The sequence below is a fragment of the Syngnathoides biaculeatus genome, chromosome 15 (assembly GCF_019802595.1).
Source record: "Syngnathoides biaculeatus isolate LvHL_M chromosome 15, ASM1980259v1, whole genome shotgun sequence".
NCBI lineage: Eukaryota > Metazoa > Chordata > Actinopteri > Syngnathiformes > Syngnathidae > Syngnathoides > Syngnathoides biaculeatus.
The window spans coordinates 22,988,867-23,011,204 of record NC_084654.1 but is presented as its reverse complement, the minus strand read 5'-3'; the positions used below and the strand labels follow the sequence as shown (position 1 = coordinate 23,011,204).

Here is a 22,338-nt window from a genome sequence, read left to right as displayed (position 1 = left end):
TCAAAACGAGTCTCACCTGCTTGTCTGACGTCGACTGGAATCTTTTTGCGCCCCCGCCGGCCCCCTATCGACCGGCGCTGGACGCCAGCGACTCCTTTGCTAACGTGCTGCACTCGATAAACGTACAATATTTTAAATTAAACCCCACAAGTCATTGAGTCAGAGTGAGGATGACGTAATCAGCGGGTAACGGTTTTGGGGTAATTACCCTTGCGTTTCATGTGGTGAGTTTGCGAATGGTGAATTGCGGCAGGCTTCGCTGTACTCCCCCCCCCCCCAATTACTTGTTCAACCGCTAACACATGAGCCGCGGTACAAAGGCAGAACAAACAGAGGCTGGATTGTGAACCAGCGACAAACAGTCAGCCACCGACTCAAATTGTGTAATTCGATTAGCGGCTCGGGACTAACTTTAGCTACCGCTAAGGACGTCATGCGAGCGTACAGGAGAACGAGGTGCAATTGTAACGTTTTCTTTAATACTGTGCATAAGTACACAAGTTTCTGTTCTCACTTTGACGCCACAACAGATTTGTCATGCTAGCTAGCTATGAACAAGACTTACATCGTTAGCGTCGATTTCCCATCACAGGAAATTAACTTGTACAGTATGTATCAGTGTTCCAAAACTACATTACACTCGCAAAAAGAATCTTCTACTTCATCTTGAATTGCTCTAAAAAAAAAAAAAATTCTGCAACAGCTTGTAACATACTACCGAAACCTACTGGACTTGGGTGGAACAGCAGCTGGTTTACTGTTTACAGTGCGAAACAACAAAGTCAACAAACGTGTTCTTGATTTGTTTTAACGGTCAACTTCTTCTTCTTCTTCTTCATCTTTTCCGTACGGCCTGTCCCGATTAGGGGTCGCCACAGCGTGTCATCTTTTTCCATCTTAGTCCATCTCGTGCATCTTCCTCTCTAAACACCCACAGTCTTCATGTCCTCCCTCACAACATCCACCAACCTTTTCTTTGGTCTTCCTCTCGCTCTTTCCGGCATCTTCTCTAGTATACTATTGAATAAATTGGTCAAAAACTCCACCGCCACCTCTCCAAATTGCCTCCATACCTCCACCGGTATGTCATCAGGACCAACTGTCTTTCCATTTTTCATCCTGTTCAGTGCCCTTCTAACTTCCCCCTTACTAATCATAGCCACTTTCTGGTCATTCACGCTTGCCTCTTCTACTCTTCCTTCTCTCCCATTTTCTTCATTCATTAGCTTGTTTGCCACCTCTGCCTTTGCCCTACGTCACATCTCAATGTCGCCTCTCCTCAGTCCTCTCCGTGTCCCACTTCCAGCTTCCTTGCTCATTTGTTTTAACGGTCAACAATAGGGCAAAGTTTATAAAACAGTGGTGAGGCCCGGCCGTGACGTACGGATTAGAGAGAGTAAAACAGAATATATGCGCGTGAACAAGACGGGCGGAGGGGAAATGGTGAGGAGATAGCGAGGGTGGACGACTTCAAATACTTGGGGTCAACAATATGGAGCAACGGTGAATGCGGTCAGGAAGTGAAGAAATGGGTCCAAGCGGGGTGGAACAGTTGCCGGAAGGTGTCTGGTGTTCTATGCGACAGAAGAGTCTCTGCTAGGATGAAGGGCAAAGTTTAGAAAACTGTGGTGAGGCCGGCCACGATGTGCAGATTAGAGACGGTGGCACTGAAGAAACAACAGGAAGCGGAACTTGAGGTGGCAAAAAGGAAGATCCTGATTGGATAGGATTAGAAATTAGCTCATGAGAGGGACAGCCAAAGTTGGATGTTTTGGGGACAAGGTTCGAGAGAGCAGACTTCGACGGTTTGGACATGTCCAGAAGCGAGAGAGTGAGGAAATTGGTCGGGCGATGGTAAGGATGGAGCTACCAAGGAAGAGAGAGCGAGAGGAAGACCAAAGAGAAGGTTGGTGGATGTTGTGAGGGAGAACATGAGGACAGTTGGGTGTTAGAGAGAAAGATTACATTACGCGACAAGCCGAAAGGAAAAGAAGAAGAACTTACGAGAACGCTGAAACGCTCGAAGATGCTTACAAATCCATAGTAAACATTCTCACGCGAGAGTCTTGCCATGAGAACGAGGTGTTGATTTTCGCGAGGGAAAGATGACGCGGTGTGGCGACCCCTAATCGGGACAAGCCGAAACGAAAAGAAGAACAACAGGTCGGAAACATTCTACTGACACCCGCTGGCCCGGAGGGGAACAACAACCGGCTTCCCCATCGTGCTAATTTTTAATGGAAATGAAACGAAGAACAGACCTCATCTTCAATCTAGGTAAACGGAGAGAGCGAAGAACACAAAGAAAGCGCAGTAAAAAAAAAAAAAAAAAAAGGCAATAACATATTTTTAGCCGGCCGTGTCTTGAGGTGTGGGGGGGCGGGGGGGCACGGAGAGACCACACCAACATGCCCGTGAATGGTGCTGCTATTTACTGCTTTTCTCTTTTTCCTTCTTGGCAAGTGGCGGCCAAAGTGGGAGGAATGTTAGCTTCAGACACTCGCTGGACAAAGAGAGCCAGTGTGGACAACGGAACGCAATCAAACACGCAACACACAGCGACCGACGCGTCGCACACCAACGCATTCCAGAGCGCGGGGGACGAGAAGCGAGCGGGCGACGTTCAGGGCCCACCGGCGACCGATCGGCGCGCTTGGCCGCGCTCACAATGGAGCCGGTCAACGAGGGAGCGCCGAGCGAATCCGGGGGGGGGGCCTCCGCGTCGACCGGGCCTCGCTTATTTACTTCATCCTCTTCTCCATTCATTCTTTCCTTCTCCCTCGTTCCCAGGGTAGATCTCGCGGCGTTTTTAAAAAGGTGATTTCAAAGTGGGCCGCCTCCCACGCACGAGCGTGAATAACTCCTTTGTCCGTCGGATTTTCCTTGTGTGTCTCTCGTAACTAAAGGTGGGGAGAGTGGTCACAAATGCGATTCAACTGACTACTGTTACTAGCAACTTGAGATGCGGACGCCATTTTTTTGGGCGGAATGACCACTTTTTGAACGCCTCCAAAATCCTTGAAAAACTGATTGCTGAAGTCCGTGACAACTTACTGCCCACACAGAAAGAGTTTAAGTAATAACATTAGAAGCTCGACAAGTTTGGTTCATTCAAGATCACTTTTGGAAGAACTGGTTTTGTCCAACTTGAGTTATATGTCACTTAAAACACCCCCAAACCCTGTGTGAGATTTTTTTTAAGCCACACATTCATAGATTCATAGCAAAAACAGTGAGATTCTGAGATTCCAATCACAATTATATAAATACAGTATATTTCTTCTACATGTATTCCCTGCTTTGCAGTTTATCATCAGGAAAAGCTTAAAAATGCTTTTAAAAAAATATATATATTTTTAACGCTTGGAACGCATTATTTCATTTTCCGTTAATTGTAATGGGAAAGCGCGCTTCGGGTTTCAAACGTTTCACTTTTCAACCAGCCTTCTGGAACTGGATTGCGGTCGACGTTTACACTTCACAGTCTCCAATTTGCTGCAAGTGTCTGATTCCCGGCTGCCCTTATTCTCCTTTTGGATAATATTAGTAGACGCTGCACCGATCCGTCTGTCGATCTCCCGCTCCGTTCTTTCTTCACTTGGGGCAGGATCTCACCCCCACGCCACCCTTTCCCGACAGATTTTGGAGGCGCTGATTCCGAACATTGAACACGTTTAACATTTACGATTGTTGGCCTGAGCCGTTTTTCTGAACAGAAAAAAAAAAACACTAAATTAAATAATCGTCTGGAAATATTAAATTACAGTATCCACGTTGACCGTGATTCACGCGAAAAGGGAGGACTCGTCAAGGCGCGGCGCCCGTTCGAGTTCACAAAGGCGGCGTTACGTAAGCGTCGGCCACCGGATAAGTCGCGGCAAGTCGGCCGTTACGTAACCGGCGGCTCGTCGATCGGGTGCGGTGGAACCTCCGAAGTCCAACGCGCGACGGCGGGGAGGGGAAAAAGTTTGATGAGCGTGAATCGATTGAAGGTAGAGATACGCTGGCTACTTAGTACAATATGTCAAATAATTGTATTTTTTTTTTTTCTTCTGATGATTGATAAAAAAATAGATATAAAGAATAAAACAACAGGGCGGCACGGTAAAAGCGTTGGCCTCGCAGTTCTGAGGACCCGGGTTCGATCCCGCCCGTGTGGAGTTTGCACGTTCTCCCCCGTGCCTGCGTGGCTTTTCTCCGGGTACTCGGTTTTCCTCCCACATCCCAAAAACACGCAACATTCATCGGACGCTCTAAATTGCCCGTAGGTGGGATTGCGAGTGCGAATGTCTGTCTCTATCTGCTCTGCGATCGGCTAGCGACCAGTTCAGGGTGTACCCCGCGCCTCCTGCCCGTTGACAGCTGGGATAGGCTCCAGCGCTCCCCGCGGCCCTTGTGAGGATAAGCGGCTAAGAAGATGGATGGATAAAATAACGTTTCGGGTTTCTCAACGATTACAACAACAATATGAGTTACAGGCAGAACATTTGATTTCTTTTTTTTTTATAATACTATGTTACAAAAATGCGTTAAATGATGACTTATATATATATATATATATATATATATTCAGGCCATAAATGTACGCATTATATAAGCAATATGAGTGAAATTACTAGCAATAAATGAGAAAATAAATAAATCATGCCTGACGCCCTTTCACGTTAAATCATATCAGTTTCTTCTACTCCGTTATGTCAAAAGACGTCATAACTTTGACAGAGTTGCATTTTACATAAAGTTCTGAGGACCCGGGTTGGATGCCGGCCCCGCCTGTGCTAGGTTTGCACATTCTTTTCTCCGGTTGGCCACTCCGGTTTCCTCCCACATTTCCAAAAACACACGACATTAATTGCACCCTCTAAATTGCCCCTAGGTGTGATTGTCTCTACGTGCCCTGCAATTGGCTGGCGACCAGTTCATGGTGTGCCCCGCCTCCTGCCCGTCGACAGCTTGGGATACGCTCCGGCACGCCCCGTGGCCCTCGTGAGGATAAGCGGCAAAGAAAATGGATGGATAAATTGCCCGTAGGTGTGATTGTGAGTGTCCCTGTTTGTCTCAATGTGCCCTGCGATTGGCTGGCGACCAGTTCAGGCCGTACCCCGCCTCCTGCCAGTTGACAGCTTGGGATAGGCTCCAGCACACCCCGCGACCCTTGTGAGGATAAGCGGCTAAGAAAAAGGATGGATGGATAGAACTTGGGATTAGCCAATATTTTTTGTTTTTTTGCAGTTTGTTTCAATTTGTTATATCTGCCTTATGCTGTAACGTTTTGAGTTTCGGATTTCGGAATTTCCTCCAATTTGAAAACCATATTGCCATATTGTTCAGGCCCTCATTAAAATATGTACGTGCAGGTAAACTTTTACACAAACAGTTGACAAGATGAAATGCGAGACTGCCCTTCTTGGTTTTTGCAAGAAAATTCATAATAGCTGTTGTATCCGTAGGAGACGGTGTGGGCGGGGGGGGGGGGGGGCTAATCAGCGGATGGGCTGGGGGTCATCAACAAAAGCGAGGCCAAAATCCGTCGCCCGGCCGCCCACGGACCAGCCAGGCGACGCGCGGCGCGGATTTAAACGACCTCCTGCGCAAAGTGCAGATAAAAGGTTGAGAGCGTAATGGTGTAAATAACAGACGGCTCGCTCAGCCGCCTGTTTTGCGTACTGCTCGTCCTCATTAGGCTGGCAGGTGAGCAGGAGTCCGGAACGTAAGCGGTTAGAGAACCGAACGAACATAACGAGCCCTTTTTTGTTGTTCTTTATGGGGGAGTTGAATCCGGATCTCGTGACAGCGAGGCACGTGTCAGCCACTTCGCCTATTTTTTTGTTCACATTTAAATGATCAACCCCAGATTTGTGTCCAGGGACTTTCTGAAACTTCGGGAAATGTTCAGATTCTCTTGAGCTTCGTTTTGTTTGTTTGGCTTTCTCGCGAGTGACGGCGGCGTCCCGGACTGCTGGGTTCCGCGGAAAAGGCAAACGTAAATAAACGCGTCTCTTTCGGTAATCTTGTCGTGTTTACGACGTTGATTCGAGACAAAAATATGTCGCTTTGCTGGGTTTTGTAGGAAACGGGAAAAAGTGGATAAATGCTACCGTCGTGGCTCTCGTGCTGCCGTTTTGCAGGATCTCTGTGTGAAACAGGATCGTGGCTTTCTCTTTCAAAGTTCTGCTTGTGGACAACAATATCCTTCTTTGCTGGGTTGTGTGGAAAAAAGGCAAAGTGGAGACAAATGCTTCTTTCGCAGCTCCACGACAGCCATTTTGCAGGATCTCTGTGTGAAACAGGATCGTGGCTGGATCTGGAGAGGGCTTTGTCTTTCAAAGTTTTGTTTGTGGACAGCAATATCCTACTTTGCTGGGTTGTGTGGAAAAAAGGCAAAGTGTAGACAAATGCTTCTTTCGCAGCTCCACAACTGCCATTTTGCAGGATCTCTGTGTGAAACAGGATCGTGGCTGGATCTGGAGAGGGCTTTGTCTTTCAAAGTTTTGTTTGTGGACAGCAATATCCTACTTTGCTGGGTTGTGTGAAAAAAGGCAAAGTGTAGACAAATGCTTCTTTCGCAGCTCCACAACTGCCATTTTGCAGGATCTCTGTGTGAAACAGGATCGTGGCTTTTGTCTGGAGGGGGCTCTCTCTTTCAAAGTTCTGCTTGTGGACAACAATATCCTTCTTTGCTGGGTTGTGTGGGAAAAAAGGCAAAGTGGAGTAAAAATGCTTCTTCCGCAGCCATTTTGCAGGATCTCTGTGAGAAAGAGGCTGGCTGTCTTGGTCTGTCAGACAAAGAGGAAGAGGTCTGCGACCTCCCCGAGAGGGTTTCACACATTCGCACCGCAGCAGATTGTAGCAAAGCTGTCGGAGTCTCTGTACACGCACGCTGACTTGTTTACATCTTGTTTCCTTACCACTAATGAGCCCTAAACGCACCACGGCACTGCTTTACCGATCTTTTGATCTTTATGCGTTAAAAGTGTTTAAAGATCTGTGCCGTCCAGACAGAGACTAAGCCCGGACCGAAGACCACTTCCACACACACACACACACACACACCCATCCCGAGCCGGTCTCTCTGCGGCCTTCGCGGAGTCGCAACATCCAGTCGGGTTCGGGTTCCCATCATCTCTTCCAGACACAAAATCCGCGAACATGACGGGAAAACTCCGGTTTTTCCCTCCTTCCGAAGATGTCAGTCATTGTGCGCCTATGTGTGCGTGCGATCTATTCTCGGAGAATTCCAGAGAGGAGACCCAGTGACTGACCCCCCCCCCCCCCCCTCCCACAGGATCTGACAAGAAATTACCACAAACGCATATACACACATCATAAAATAACGCACAATTGGAGGACACACCTGCACTCACAATTGTGTAGTGAGGCGTTTGGGTGTCGGACAAAAAAAACAAAACGAAAAAAAAACCACTGGCATTTTCTGGGATTTACAGGACATCCAAACCCATCTCATGAGGCACATGCACAACTGAACAGCGAAGGCAACATCGCAAGGACTTTTACCTCGAAATTTACACAAATATGTAAATTAATGTAAATATGATGGACTCTCCCCGGATGAACCGTGACAAAGTGATACTCCGACGGCCAAAGTTACCTGAAGCCAGCAGGGCGTCGGGGGGGGTGTTAAGCTAGCGCGCACTCGCCGAAATTCACGCACGTAACCCGGGAAGAAACACGAGCCAGAGCCGAGGTAAAATACTTACGTGGGGGGGAAAAAACGCGGCCTGGTTGTTGGAAAAAGCGTCCACGAAACACATCCCCGCAAAGTTTACGAGCAAATGGAACGTACAACACACCGTCGTCCCTTACCTTTTCCCCCTTTTTTCGCGTCCCCAACTCGTCGTCCACCTCCGGCGGCGAGCCGCTCCTTCCGCCGCCTCCTCGGCCGTGTCGCGACCACCGCGGGCCGGCGACGCGAGCGGCGGGCAGCGCCTCGGTTGACGGGAGGGCTGGGCTGGGCTTGCTTCGACCGCGTTCCTCGCGTCAACGTTTTACGTGTGTGACAGCCCGTCGTCGAGCGACTGAGCCGAGTGAGCGGAGAGGAGGACCGGGGGAACTTTAGGGGGAGTTCCCGAGGGCAGCGCTCCGCGGGCGGGGGCGGGGGCGGGGGCTCGTGCAGAGTGGCAGGCCGGGTCAGCTTTGGAGAGGACCTCGACGTTTGTTTGGCGGCTGAACCGCATTTGCCAAATAATCTTCCGAAACAATTCCACTGCTATCTTCTCTAACCCCCCCCCCAAATAAATAAATAAATAAATAAAAATGTAAAAAAAAAAACAATAATAATAATAATATTACACACAGTTGAAAGTTTGGTTCATCCAAGATCACCTTGAGGGGGGGGGGGGAAACTGGTTTTGTCCATCTTCAGTTATACTTCACATAAACCACCCCCAAACCCTGTGTTGGATTTTTTTTTTAATCCACACATTCATAGATTTATAGCAAAAGCAATGAGATTCTGAGATTCCAATCACAATTACATAAATACGGTTTCTTAATTAATTTCTTAAATGACTTAATGTAAGTATTTAAACTATAAATGTATATCTGCTGTCCAGTTTATTATCACGAAAAGCTTTAAAATACGCTTTTAAAAAAACATTTTTTTTTTAGGCTTGGAACGCATTATTTCATTTTCTATTAATTGTAATGGGAGAACGCTCTTCGGATTTCAAACGTTTCACTTTTCAACCGGCCTTCTGGAACGCATTGTTGTCGAGAACCGAGGCGCCGCTGTACAGTACTCGACGTCCTCCGTTGACGTTTACACTTCACAGTCTCTGATTCCCGGCTGCCCTTATTCTCCTTTTGGATAATATTTATATTATTAATTAATATATTAGTCTCCATACTACCATAAAAGTTGATTATGTACTAAACGCCACACTTTCTGCTGCACCCTCAATCTCCATTTGGATAAAATGAGTCTCCCAGGGAAAGGACGAGATTCTTCTCCATCTTGGTTTTTACTATCATACACTCCACAGTCTCATCATTGCTGCACTACTATGTCAATACACCAAGAAGGAAACTGTGTTGTCCAACAGTTTTCTCGCTTGCCTCCAGTCTGCTCTCGGATAAAATGTGTCTCCTGTCCCAGTACTTGTGTCCCTATAGCGTATGCGTATTTTAATGTATGCTGAGGGGGGGGTGGGGTTGGGGGGGGACGCAATGTTCCCCACGTTGAGTCCGCTCCTCGCGGAACGTCATCCATAATAAATCTTTGCGACACAGCAATGAGCGGCGGAGATGAAGGGACTTGTGTCGGCGGTTCTCACAGCGCAACAACCCCCCACCCGTCCCGTCCCGTCCCTCCCCCGTTATTCCTACAAGGGACAATATATATTTTCAGAGCGTGACAGCACGGCCCAGTCAAGCAACTCGGATAATTTCTCGGGCTGTTTGCGGCGCAGAACTCGGCCCGGATCGACCGCAGGGCTCCGCGTCAACAGTCAGTCAGTCCGTCACGCCGCTTTTAAACGGGAGGAGTTGATTGCTTGTAAAGCTAAATGCGAAATCGCCGTACATATTTGAGGCGGCGGACGCCGCGCTAGTCTTGTTTTTATTTAGCGAATGACAACCGTTTCCGTTGGCCTTGGAGTAGCGTATCATTGTGAGCATTGTGAACGCCACGATTCATCTTGTCGATGAATAGTTTGCCATTTCATTAATCAAACAATTTGCGAGCGGAGCCCTGTGTTAGCAAGATGATTCAGACTAGCTTTTTGCTAGCAAATTTTTATCCTTTTTATTTTACTTTGGCTTATCCAAATGGCTTAAATCGTTTTTCTCGTGCTAAGTAAGTAAGATCAGATGCATCTACTGTTTTAGCAAGCTAATTTGAGTTAGCCAGTAATATTTAGCAAATGGCAACTATTTCCGCTGGTTTTTGGATAGCTTATCATTTTTCAGCATTGTGAACACCACAATTCATCTTCTCGATGAATAGTTTGACATTTAATTAATCAAACAATTTGCGAGCAGAGCACTGTGTTAGCAAGATGATTCAAACTAGCTTTTTGCTAGCAAATTTTTATCCTTTTTATTTTACTTTGGCTTATCCAAATGGCTTCAATCGTTTTTCTTGTGCTAAGTAGGTGAGATCAGATGCTTCTACTGTTTTAGCAAGCTAATTTGAGTTAGCCAGTGATATTTAGCGAATGACAACCGTTTATGTTGGCCTTGGGGTAGCCTATCATTTTGAGCGTTGTCAACGCCACGGTTCATCTTCTCGATAAATACTTTGCCATTTAATTAATCAAACAATTTGCGAGCGGAGCACTGTGTTAGCAAGATGATTCAGACTAGCTTTTTGCTAGCAAATGGCAAAGGGTCCTTTTTAACCTTTCTATTTTACTTTGGCTTATCCAAATGTTTTAAATTGTTTTTCTTGTGCTAAGTAGGTAAGATCAGATGCTTGTACTGTTTTAGCAAGCTAATTTGAGTTAGCCAGTGATATTTAGCGAATGACAAATGATCTGTTGTACATTTTTGGTCCTTGGCTAATCAAATGTACCAATAAAAAGGGGTTGTAGTTTAATTTTTTTTTGTTTAAATTAGTCATTCCAAAAATGTTCTTTTATATCAGACGTTTTGTATTGAATGTGTTCACTACGCTAGCATTTTTTTGACGAGCTAATTTAGAGAAGCGAGTTTACTGAGAAAAAGGCAAATATTTAGTCTCACTGAATTTAGCTTATTTTTTTTTTTGTCTCTTGGCTAATCCCGAAACATGTTTTATAGCATCTGTTTTGAATCAAATAAATCTGCCGTGATGCTAATATTATTTTATTGCGCTAATTCGGAAAAGCATATTTAGTAAGCAAAAGGAAAATGCTGTTGCTTTGGTTTGAGACTTTTTTTTTTTTTATGCACCGTGGTTAGCTCGTTAGCTCGGGTTTCGCGTCGCACGATGCGCTTGACGGGACTCAAACATGCATCCGTTGTGCTTTATGAGAGGCAGGACACACCCTGGACTGGTCTCCAGGGCCCAGATTTGGACATCGTATACAACAGGGCGGTGTCACGTTCGAGAGGTTGCGGGTCTGAAGTGGAGTCGGGGGGTGGGCAGTTCTGGAGGTTGAATGTTGCGCACCTCGAACTGACTTTGACAGCTCTAAATGAAACCGCTCGCCCGCCCCCCTCCCCCTGTGCAATGTCAGGGCTGAGGCACGCAGCTGTCCTCGTCGGGCCCAGTCCGACCGCCGACCTCTGAACCCTCCCGGCCCGGACGGATGCCGAGAAATTTGGTTCACGGCGAGCACGAAGTCTTCAAAAGGCCGCACGACGGCACACTTGAAGTGAGGATCCGGATTGGAACCGAAGCCTTCCTGTCTGGATTTTGCGTGTTCTGATGCCTGCGTGGCTTTTCTCCGGGGTACTCGGGCATCCTTTCCCATCCCAATCCCAATTTCATCTTGAACGCGACTGCGTTTTGCGTGTGTCCCGTCAGGTAAACGTTTCCGGATCGTCAATCTTCAAGTCGCTTGAAATGTGCGAGAAAATCCTCCCAAAAATCCGGATGAAATCGTAAATGGGCAGTTGGAGGACAAGTACACGGAGCAAATGTAACCATGTCCAAGATGGAGAAACAGATTCTGTCTTTTTGTGGCGCTCCCATCTTAAAAGGTCCGTTTCTGTAGATGGTGACGGGGCGTCACCCGAGAGAGCACAAATTCCTCATCTAAACGTTGAGTGACCGCTGACCTAAGAAAAAGGCTGCATAGTGATGCCAGTCGGCCGCCATCTTGCTACTCCCAAAACGTGTGGATTACGCGCGCTTTACACGTTGGATTATGGCGGGGTTTTTCCTCAAATTTTGGCATGTGGAATTAAAACTAGTCGCGTGAGCTTGACATTTTTTTCCAGTTCTGGTAATATGAAGGATTTTTAATTGAATTGAATTGAATTGCAAAGGAAAGACACCAAGAAAGCTTGCGTATGAGCTAGGGGCCGATTTGCGTGACATGTTAGCTTTTCCCAAAATACGCTGTGAAGCACCTTCATCATAACATAACAAAAAAACTAAGCATGTTTTGTCATAAAAATGTGACATATTAAGTCAATCAGTTCGATATGTTTTTGAAAATATGGGAAAAGACATGGCAAAACGCAGTGTTCATTTGTCGTCTCTGCGACGTCCTCTTTCAGACAGAAAATTGCAAACTTGTTTCCTCGCATTTGAAAATCAAATTCAATTTGCGGAGTTCTCTATTATGAAATTCATCAAAAATAATTTGACGGAAAATTGTGTTTTCTCACTTATCCACCGATGAAGTTTGGGGAAATACTGACGTCGCTTTTTCGCCAAAAAAAAAAAAAAAAAAAAACAACCTCGGCCTATAAAAGGTGAAGCGGTGAACGACAGCAACCGGAAACAAAACTTTGTTGAAGTGAATTAGGGCACATCCAGACAAACAGCCGCACTCACAATCACACCTATGGGCAATTTAGAGTGTCCAATTCATGTTGCATGTTTTTTGGGGTGTGGGAGGAAACCGCAGTGCCCACCCAGAGAAAAACCACGCAGGCCGGGGGACATGCAAAATCCACACAGGCGGGGCCGGGATCAAACCCGGGTCCTCAGAACTGTGAGGCCAACGCTTTACCAGCTGAGACCGCCCAGATCACGATTTTCTTCAGGAAATTTTAATCGAAATACAAACGAGTAGCCGGATGTTGGATTATTATTTTTTTTCCCCCTCATCAGAGAAGAGTTAAAGACAGGTCATGAGTAGATTTTAAGTACTGCTGCGGAATTTGTAGGCCAAGAAGAGGTCACAAAACGCACTCAACACCCGGAACGGAGTTTGTCCGACACGGCCACGCGGCCCAAAGACGAAGTCCAAACCGTCCCCACGTCGGGCTTCTCTTTTTTTTTTTTTTGCCGACTTTATTACAGCCTTCCGAAATCTCAACGTTTCAAGCGCGAGCTCCGGCAGGAGCACCCAAAGGTTAATCGGACACGGCCGGGCGCGCTCGGCCCGGCTTGTTTTGGAAAATCCGTCCGTGGCCAAGGGGCCGGGTCAGGTCCTCGTCGCCGCTCTTTATCTTCTCGCAAGGGAAAACCGCGATGGACGGCGGGAGAAGCCAAGGGAACCCGTGGGAAGAAGAAAAAGCTCGACGCCAGCGGAACTGTGGCACCCGTTTTATTACCCCTGATTACACTTGGCAATCGTTGTTTGTATTTAAAACAACAACAACAACAAAAAAAAGGACCAGATGTGAAGGCAAAAGATTTACGTTGACAAAAAAAAAGTGTAACAACCCATTTGTTACATAACGGGGTCAAAATATGAAAAACAGCTTTCACGTTAATGCAGTTGAATTTAACAACACTTAGCTATAGCTGCAGTATTACACAGTTTGCTAATTATTATTATAGTCTTTGCACGTGGGTATGATTTGATAATTTTGTGATAGTGCGAGTGTAAATTTAAAAAAAACAAAAAAAGTAACTTTTTCCAAAGTTGCATTTGAAAAAGAAAAAATTACATTATATTAAAAGGAAAAAAAATCTGATAACTGAAATTGCAATAAAACTGCCCCAAAAAAAATCGATAACTTTTTTCCAAAGTAGCATTTTTAAAAAAAACAAACAAGAAATAAAATTATGATATTAAAAGCAAAAAGAAAAAAATCTGATAACAGAAATTGCAATAAAACTGCCAAAAAAAAAAACAACTTAAAAATCGGGAACTTTTTCCAAAAGTTGCATTTTAAACAAAAAACAAGAAATAATATTATATTAAGAGTGAAAAAAAAATCAGATGACTGAAATATCAATGAAACTGCTAAAAAAAAAATAAAATAAAATAATATACACACATACAGACCCTTCCGGCTTAGTTTCATTTAGGCCTGCATTCCAGAGGTCTATTTCGCCCTCGTGTGGCGACAAGAGTGTAGTACGACTCACTCACTACCCGGCCGAGTCCTTGCGAGTACTTTTCAAATAACACCATTTTGATATATATAAAAAAAAAAAAAGTTAAACTCGTCACAAAATCCCAAAGTGAGATCCACAAAACTATGCTCGAGCGATTATGTTCACTTTGAGTCTTTCTAGTCTCACAATCTTTTTTTTTTTTTTAAAGTTGAATCCTTTGTAATAATTAAACAGGCAACCTTGGAAGTGTTTTGGCCACGCCCCCTTCCTACCACATTGACGACTGTCAGCTTGCTTACTTTGCTCAGCGGGTCCCGGTCCAGATCCAGATCCACTTCCACACGAGCGCCGACGCGACACCGAGAGGCTGATCCGAGATGTGGCTGCTCTGGGCGGGCGTCGCCGCCTCCTCCCTGGCCGCCGCCGCGGCGCTGCGGTACTGCGTGTCCAGACCGCTGCCCTCCGCCATCGGGCAGCAGTGGAAGCTTTTGCTGCTGGACGCCATCCTCAAGACTTTCATATGCCTGGTAAATGAGCGGGGGGGGGGGGGGGGGGGTGGTCTGTTGGTCTTCATACTAACCCGCACTTTTCAATTATAATTGCAATAAATATTTGTTTGAAAAATAATTGTAGGCTTGCAGAAGTGACGCTATACTATGTAATTGTGTTAAAAAAATGTTAATGGTAGAAATAAATGTAAATTGGCTACAGGCTCAGAAATGTATTTAAATACAAAAGCAAAAATGAATTTCTACTGTATTATTTTTGATCACGTGCCACACTGAATATTGTTAATTAAAGGGCAGCTTGAATGGGTATGTCCTCTGTCCTATTCTCAAACAGTGGCGCTCCCCAGGGCTGCGTCCTCCGCCCCCCTGCTTTTGATCATTTCCTCAAGCAGCCACCTTTTCAAATTTGAAGACTCCAGTCTTTACTTCCTGGACTTCGAAATCGACCAAATCACTCCAAAGCGTTCCCTAAATTTGTAAAATGATCTGACGGCCGCTTCCTTAACCTACAAAACTAAAAAAAAAAAAAATGATCGTAGATCTCAGGACCTGCAGTGTCGATATCAAAACCAGAACCCTGACTGGCGAAGACCTAAAGCTAAAAACAAACATGTATTTTTACGCAACTGTGCAATAAACCGTGAGTGCACACGTCCAGTCTTAGCAAACAAAAAGAAACTTACGAGACAAAAATAAAGAAATGTGTGATTGACATGGAATCTGTTATTCGAGTTTTTAACCCCCCCCCCAAAAAAAAAAAAAAAAAAAAAAATCACCGATTCTAAAGTTTCCTGGCCAACCCCGACAACGCCTGCGTCAGTAATGTTGACACTATTGTCTTGTCGGCGTGCTCACCTTTGCACCTCGGTACGTCGTGCGCAGATCAAAGACGGCGGTGGTGCAATAGTTCAGGGATCGGCACGCTACATCCGCTCCCGCGTTTTGCAACTATACTGAGCCGTTAGCTCATTTGCTACAAAACTGACAAAACAACAAAATGAAGTATGAAATGAGCGTATAGATATATATAGAGAGAGAGACTTAGTAAAACTACAGACAGAAACAAGACTGAATAACGTCATAAACAGTCAACTGCCGCCTCCAAATATTGTTTCTACTCAACGCGCACACTCGCCGGCGAGGGGACGGGAACGAGCCCGCCGAGCCATACGGGAGCGAAAAAAAGTCAAACCGGAATACGGACACTCGCTGGCGACATCTTCCTCACTGATGCTTGACAGCAAGATCCAGACTGATTTAACTGCACACACTTGCTGGCGAGCAGACGAGAACCAGACCAAATGTCGGTCGGAATGCGCGCGCTCGCCGGCGAGATCCAGGCGGCTGACGCGGTGTGTAAATGTAATTTATACATCATTTTTGGTGGGATGACAAGTTCTTGCCCGATAAGTGACCCAAAACATGCATTGAACCAGAACGTGCACACTCGCCGGCGAGGGGACGAGAACGAGCCCGCCGAGCCACAGGGGACAGAAAACAGTCAAACTGGAGAATGTACACTAGCTGGCAAGATCCATCCCATTGTTTAATGGACACACTTGCTGGCAAGCGGGCGAGAGGCAAACCACCGAGCGATGACCAAACGTCAGTCGGGATGCGCGCGCTTGTCGGCGAGATCCAGGCGGCTGATGTAATTTACTGCTTACATTTGGCGGCATGGTGGAGCAGCTGGAAAGGGTTGGCCTCACAGTTCTGAGGACCTGGGTTCAATCCCGGACCCGCCTGTGTGTTAACCCCGTGCCCGCGTGGCTTTTCTCCGGGTGGGGACTCCGGTTTCCTCCCACATTCCACAAACATTAATTGGCCCAAGGTGTGATTGCAAGTGTTGCTGTTTCTCTCGACGTGCCCTGCGATTGGCTGGCGACCAGTTCAAGGTGTGCCTGTTGACAGCTGCGATAGGCTCCAGCACTCCCCGCGACCCTTGTGAGGATAAGCGGGTGTATGTTTACACTTTTTGGTGGGATGACAAGATATTTTCCGATAAGCCACGTAAAATGCGATGATCCAGAACGCTCAGTCGCTGGCGACATTTTCCACATATGCTGACCAGCAACGCATACACTCGCCGGCGAGATGACGAATGAAGTTTACGCGCCCCTCCCCCACCCCCACCCCCTCCCCCTCCCCCTCCCCAGGCACATGCGATGGAACGGCTGGGTTTGGGCCACCACGTCAAGAAGACCTTGAGGAAGTCGACGGCCGGGCCGGGCGGGTCGCCCTCGGCGGTCCGCGACGTGGCTTTCGACGGCGTCCCCGTTCGCGTTTACCGGCCTCCGACGGCCGGCGAGGGCGGCCTAAGGAGAGGCCTGCTGTACCTCCACGGAGGAGGTTGGGCCTACGGCAGCGCCAGTGAGTCCGAATTTGACCGCGTCGGCCCGTTTGTTTACAGTCGTCGATAAAATGCCGCTCGCGTTTCGTTCCCCAGAGGACGGCACGTACGACCGAGTGTGCCGTGAATTGTCCCGAGAGCTCAACACGGTCGTGGTTTCTGTCGAGTAAGCCTCGTAAACGTCTTCCGCCGCCGCCGCCGCCGTTTGTCGCCCCGCGTTCACGTGTTCTCTCCTCCCCCGGCCGCCGAAGTTACCGTCTGCACCCCGACGCCCGCTTCCCGACGCCGTACCTGGACTGCCTGACGGCCGCCAAGCGCTTCCTGACCCCGGCGGCGCTGGCCGAGCACGGCGTGGACCCCGAGCGCGTGGCCGTGTCGGGGGACAGCGCGGGCGGCAACCTGGCGGCGGCGCTCGCTCAGGAGGTCGCCCGACTGACAGTGACGACGTCCGCCGAGGCCGCGGGATTCAAAATTTCCAAAATTTGAAATTTCCGTCTTCAGGACGAGATCGGGAGGAAGTTCGCTTTGGCGATTGGGCTTATCGTCACACGTAGATTTTCTAAAATATGGAGGACAAAGGATTTAGGATAATACAATTTTGAAAAATATATTTTCAATTTTTAAAAATGTATTTATTTATTTGTTAAAACTGAAAGTATATTACTATTTGACAGAAATCTCTTTTGTATCAAATTTACACATCATATTTTTAAAAATGTAATTCTTGAAATTTTTAAGATGGTGAAATCTTGGAATTGGACAAAAACGACATTTTTTTTTAAAATTAATTACATTTCATTTTTAAGATTGCCATGGACGAGAGCGTGAGGGTCAAGTTCAGCGTCCAAGCTTTGATCTACCCGGCGCTTCAGGCTTTGGACTTCAACACGCCGTCCTACCGTCAGAACCGGGACATGGTCATCCTCAGCCGTCCCCTCATGGTCCAGTTCTGGCTGCAGTACCTGGGCGGCGGCCCCTCCCTGAAGCCGCACCTCCTGGCCAACGGGCACACTTCCGACGTCGCGCCGGAGCTGAGGGCTCGCCTGGACTGGACCGCCCTCCTCCCCCCCGAGCACCAGGAGGACTACTTCCCCGTACGCGGCGACGGACCTCGTGGTATGGAAACGTCATACGCATTAACATATGAGTGCGTATCATAAATGGAATCCGCTGATATAGCCCGTTAGCTTTAGCATCACAGTGCCCAAAGCACTATTTCCATTTTCCAAGGCGCTCATCCTCACAAGGGTCACAGGAACGCTGGGGACTATCCCAGCTAACTCCGTATGTAAAAATATGAAGTGGGTGGCACGGTGGATCAGCTGGTAAAGCCTTGGCCTCACAGTTCTGAGGTCCCGGGTTCGATCCGGCTTTTCTCCGGGTGGGCACTCCGCTTTCCTCCCACGTCCCAAAAATACCCGACATTAATTGGACACTCTAAATTGCCCCCAGGTGTGATTGCCTCTATGCGCCCTGCGATTGGCTGGCGACCAGTTCAGGGTGTGCCCCGCCTCCTGCCCGCTGACAGCTGGGATAGGCTCCAGCACTCCCCGCGACCCTTGTGAGGATAAGTAGTGGACACTCTAAATTGGCCGTAGGTGTGATTGTGATTGATTGCATTTGTTTGTCTCCATGCACCCTGCGATTGGCTGACGACCAGTTCAGGGTGTGCCCCGCCTCCTGCCCGCTGACAGCTGGGATAGGCTCCGGCACTCCCCGCGACCCTTGTGAGGATAAGCAGTGAAGAAAATCGATGGATGGATTGATTGGACACTCTAAATTGGCCGTAGGTGTGATTGTGATTGATTGCATTTGTTTGTCTCCATGCACCCTGCGATTGGCTGGCGACCAGTTCAGGGTGTGCCCCGCCTCCTGCCCGTCGACAGCTGGGATAGGCTCCGGCACTCGCCGCGACCCTCGTGAGGATAAGCGGCTAAGAAAACGGATGGATGAATATGAACTGTGGACGTCTGCCACATGTAGGAATCCTGGACGAGATTCCGGCTCTGCTGGACGTGCGCGCGGCGCCCCTCCTGGCGGCGGGCGAGGTTCTGGCCAAGTGCCCACGGGCCTACGTGATGACGTGCGAGTACGACGTGCTGCGGGACGACGGGCTGATGTACGCGCGGCGGCTGAGGGACGCCGGCGTGGAGGTGACGAGCGAGCACCGCCGGGACGGCTTCCACGGGTGCTTCGGCTTCACCGCGTGGCCGTTCGCGTTCGACGTCGGGGTGAGGGCCTTCGCCGACTACGTCCGGTGGCTGCGCGAAAACTTGTAGCGACGACAAAGGGCGGTGCAATGGATCGATTATCCAATCAATCGACAAAGAGTTGGGATAATCGATTAATCGCTCAACGGTAAAAATTAACTCTCCATTTTCCAAGCCGCTTATCCTCACAGAAGTGCTGCGGCATATCCCAGCTAACTTCGGGCCAAAAGGCGGACCGCACCCTGAACTGGTCGCCGGTCAGTCGCAGGGCACCTATCGACACCGTCACTGAGCGGGAATCGAACCCACGCCGGCCCCGCCGCATTTGCAAACATCTTTTATTTTGGAAAACAATAATCAACAGCGGGTTAATACCACTCAAGGCACCATTTATGAGCGCTTATCCTAACACATTTACAGTCATAATTTCAAAATCCATTTTTTTTAAAATGGGAGTTTCTAATTTGAGCCTCCGTATTGACGATCACTCGAGTCTTATCAATTCGTCTTCAGTTTTAGTTCGTTTTGGCAAGCTAATTGTGCTGTTAGAAGTTAGCGTAGCTTACCTGCATGAACCATCTGGAAGTTGTGTGTTTACATTTTTTTTTTCATGATTTAATAAAAAAAAAAACAATTTTTAAAAGATACTTGAATCCAAATGTGAATATTTTCCGATTTCATTGCTCCAGGACGTTCATAAGTAACCCGCCGCACTCCGGGTTGCCAGGTTTGTACGACAAAAAGTATTTCGCAGCCTCTTGAAAAGTGACAACATATATATATATATAACTGGATGTTGCTTTACATTTCAATTCATAAAAAGAGTTATTAGAAATAACTACCGTCGTTATTTTCGAGGTGATGTAAAATCATTCCTCCATCCAACATGGCAGCGGATTCCTGATTTGTTATTGATTCAAACCGGCGCTTTGCTACCCTCTGCTGGCCGTTTTTGGTCATGAACTTGACATCCCCCTTTCCCGGCCCATTTTCCAAGCCGCTTATTCTCACAAGGGTCGCCGGTCAGTTGGTTACATTTTGGACAAATAAAGTGTTCTCGAATCACAACTGTCTATGGTAACTGTTAGCTCGTCAATGGTGTTTTTCCATTCCATGTTGGGATAAAGCTAGCAGGGGGGCATTATTCCGCCAAAGTCATTTCAAATACACAAAAGAATTTAAAAACAAAAAAGGTAAAACATAGTTACATTGAAACTGCGCACGAAATATCATTAAAAAATACAAAATAGAAATAAAAATCGACTTTTTAACCTGGATTTAAAAACATTCGCACTTGTGGCTGACGTGATTTCCGCTGACAATTTATTCCATTTGTGTGCGGCATAAGCAGCTAAATGCTGCTTCGCCATGTTTGCTTTGGACTCGAACCCTAACCCACGGGTGTCAAACTCAAGGCCCGGGGGCCAGATCTGGCCCACCGCATGATTTTATGGGGCCCGCGAAGGCAAACCATTGTGCGCTAACCTCCGTGACTCTTGCTCAAAATCTGGACCAAAATTTCTAATTTTACGTATAAATATGAGGTGGTGAAAGGTTTTTGTGGTTTCACAGTCATACCGGCCCTCTGAGGGAAAACCGTAACAACAATGTGGCCCGCGACACAAAAATGAATTTGACACACCTGCACTAACCTGAGTCAGTCGATCTCAGAGCCCATTTGCATTTCTTTCCTGCATTCAAGACTTCAACCCTTAGAACTTTAAAAATCTATTGTAAAGCGGACCACAAGCCGGAGTCAAGACTTTCGAATTGGAGTTGTGTGCTCTTACCTCTTTGTTCCGGTCCGAAACTGAGCTGCAGTTGTTTAATGGGCTTCCTTGGGAATCCCGTCAGAAGACCATTACAATAGTCGAGTCTACTTGAGGTAAAAGCATTTCAAGTGTGACTTTCAACCGGGAGCGGCATTAAATACCTTGAAGCCTCTTCCCCCCCCCACCCCCCCCCCACCCAAAGAATTCTTCTGTGATATTTTCGACATGGCTACACACGTCCCGACTTGCTCCCGCGGCGCGTTGCCGTGGGGGGTGGGGCGGGGCGTTGCCCCTCTCCCAGGGTGTCGGCTTCTCTCCCCCGTGGGGGAAAACGGGGCCTCGGAAGTGACTCGCGTAAAAACTTTTGACGCCCTGACAGTGGCTGTGAAAAGCCCCCGAGCCCCCCCCCCACCCCACCCCAATTCTTTTGTGACATTTAGGGAAAAAAAAAAAAGGTGGGGGGGGGGGACAAGAGACAAAGATAAATCATTTGAAAAGGTTTCCCACCGTTAATGTGACCTGTCCAGATCCGCTGAAAAGTCAGGTTGAATACTTTTTGAGAGGAGAAGTTTAAAAAGTACCTGCAATAGTGGATCTTTGCGTGGGTTCAGAATGGGGGCAGGGGTGCGACGACTTCCATTTCACACGAGTCGGAATGTCCGGGGGAGTCCTCGGTCTACGACTGAGATCCGTTCCTACGGCAGCGGCTTGACTCGAATTTCGACTTCCGCTGTTCAAGTATAAAAAAACAAATACATTGAAATACACAAAATGACGTAGTGAGCATGACTGCCGAGGGAGGCTGTGCTTAGCTATTGCGACGGAACCTGGTCCTCAATCCTCTCCATCCCGGCGAGTACCAAAGAACCCCGCTTTGTGATCATTGTTTCCGACGCAGGAACGGAACCCTTCACGTGCGCTAAAATACGACCTTTGTCTTGAATAATTGTCACCACGGTCGACCGTGAGATACCTTGGTGGTGTTCCCGTCTCTCCTTCCTCCAATCTTTTTATGATCTTGAGCTTCGTTTCCATGGTGAGGGATTTTCTTTTGGCTGCAAAAAAAAAAAACACGCAGCTTCTTTATTTGGGGCGCTAATCTCTAAAAATGAGGGCGAAAAATGCGAAGATACTCCCGGCGAACAAACACGGACGAGCGTTAGCCGGACAAAGTGGCGGACGGGGGAACGGGCGTTGTAAAGTCCAAACGTCTTAGGTCGAGACCGTCTTAACCCGAGGACTGCCTGCAATTGGTCCATTCAGAAAGCAGCGTCAGGTCCAGTCCCGACAGGGTGTGCACACTTGTGCAACATTGTCACAGCCTTCAATTTTTACTACGACTTTGAATCGAAGCGTAAAGGTTAGCTCGAGGTATAAAATAAATGGTATAAAATGTGCGGTAAAGCTTCAGTTTGGTTTCATTTTGGGTGTGTCGACTTTTCAAACCCACCGACAACATGTCCGCTTGCACAACCATCTTCTGCACGGCGGTGATGGCGAGCCACCCCCCCCCCCCCCCCCCCCAGACAATGGAGAGGGTCAGTTGGCAAGAAGTCGTAGATCACCGCTACAATAGTAGGAAGTAGTGGACTCC

At 47.6% G+C, this 22,338-nt stretch overlaps 2 protein-coding genes and 2 long non-coding RNA genes across 8 annotated transcripts in view; 1 reads left to right on the top strand and 3 right to left on the bottom strand.

Annotated features, from left to right (window-relative positions):
- ppp2r3a (protein phosphatase 2, regulatory subunit B'', alpha) overlaps positions 1-8,173 on the bottom strand; it is a 48,588-nt gene extending 40,415 nt beyond the window's left edge. The window contains exon 1 of the mRNA XM_061844095.1: positions 7,825-8,173. The gene's annotated coding sequence lies outside the window, so the exon portion shown is untranslated. The remainder of the gene's footprint in view (positions 1-7,824) is intronic.
- Positions 8,174-13,156: 4,983 nt separating this feature from the next.
- LOC133513618 (neutral cholesterol ester hydrolase 1-like) lies at positions 13,157-20,928 on the top strand. 4 transcript variants are annotated; one of them, XR_009798539.1, is made up of 7 exons: positions 13,157-14,430; positions 16,569-16,782; positions 16,859-16,928; positions 17,014-17,185; positions 17,569-17,878; positions 18,423-18,548; positions 18,746-18,877. XR_009798539.1 is itself a non-coding variant. In XM_061844564.1 (7 exons), the coding sequence occupies exons 1-7, from the start codon at positions 14,281-14,283 to the stop codon at positions 19,122-19,124; spliced, it is 1,362 nt and encodes a 453-aa protein (XP_061700548.1). In that variant the 5' UTR covers positions 13,157-14,280; the 3' UTR covers positions 19,125-20,928. The 4 variants fall into 4 exon arrangements, 3 of the variants coding, with proteins under 3 accessions (XP_061700548.1, XP_061700549.1, XP_061700550.1); XM_061844564.1 differs by having other exon boundaries at positions 18,423-18,489; positions 18,746-20,928; XM_061844565.1 differs by lacking the exon at positions 18,423-18,548 and having other exon boundaries at positions 18,746-20,926.
- On the bottom strand, positions 14,289-17,190 carry LOC133513619 (uncharacterized). The gene is made up of 3 exons (XR_009798541.1): positions 17,054-17,190; positions 15,268-15,393; positions 14,289-14,427 (listed from the first exon to the last, which is right to left on the bottom strand). It is a non-coding gene; the product is annotated as an uncharacterized LOC133513619 (long non-coding RNA).
- Positions 17,185-22,256, bottom strand: LOC133513620 (uncharacterized). Of its 2 annotated transcripts, none has more exons than XR_009798543.1 (4): positions 22,195-22,256; positions 21,326-21,799; positions 17,662-17,872; positions 17,185-17,321 (listed from the first exon to the last, which is right to left on the bottom strand). It is a non-coding gene; the product is annotated as an uncharacterized LOC133513620 (long non-coding RNA). The 2 variants fall into 2 exon arrangements; XR_009798542.1 differs by lacking the exon at positions 22,195-22,256 and adding an exon at positions 21,899-21,994.
- Positions 22,257-22,338: the final 82 nt, after the last annotated feature.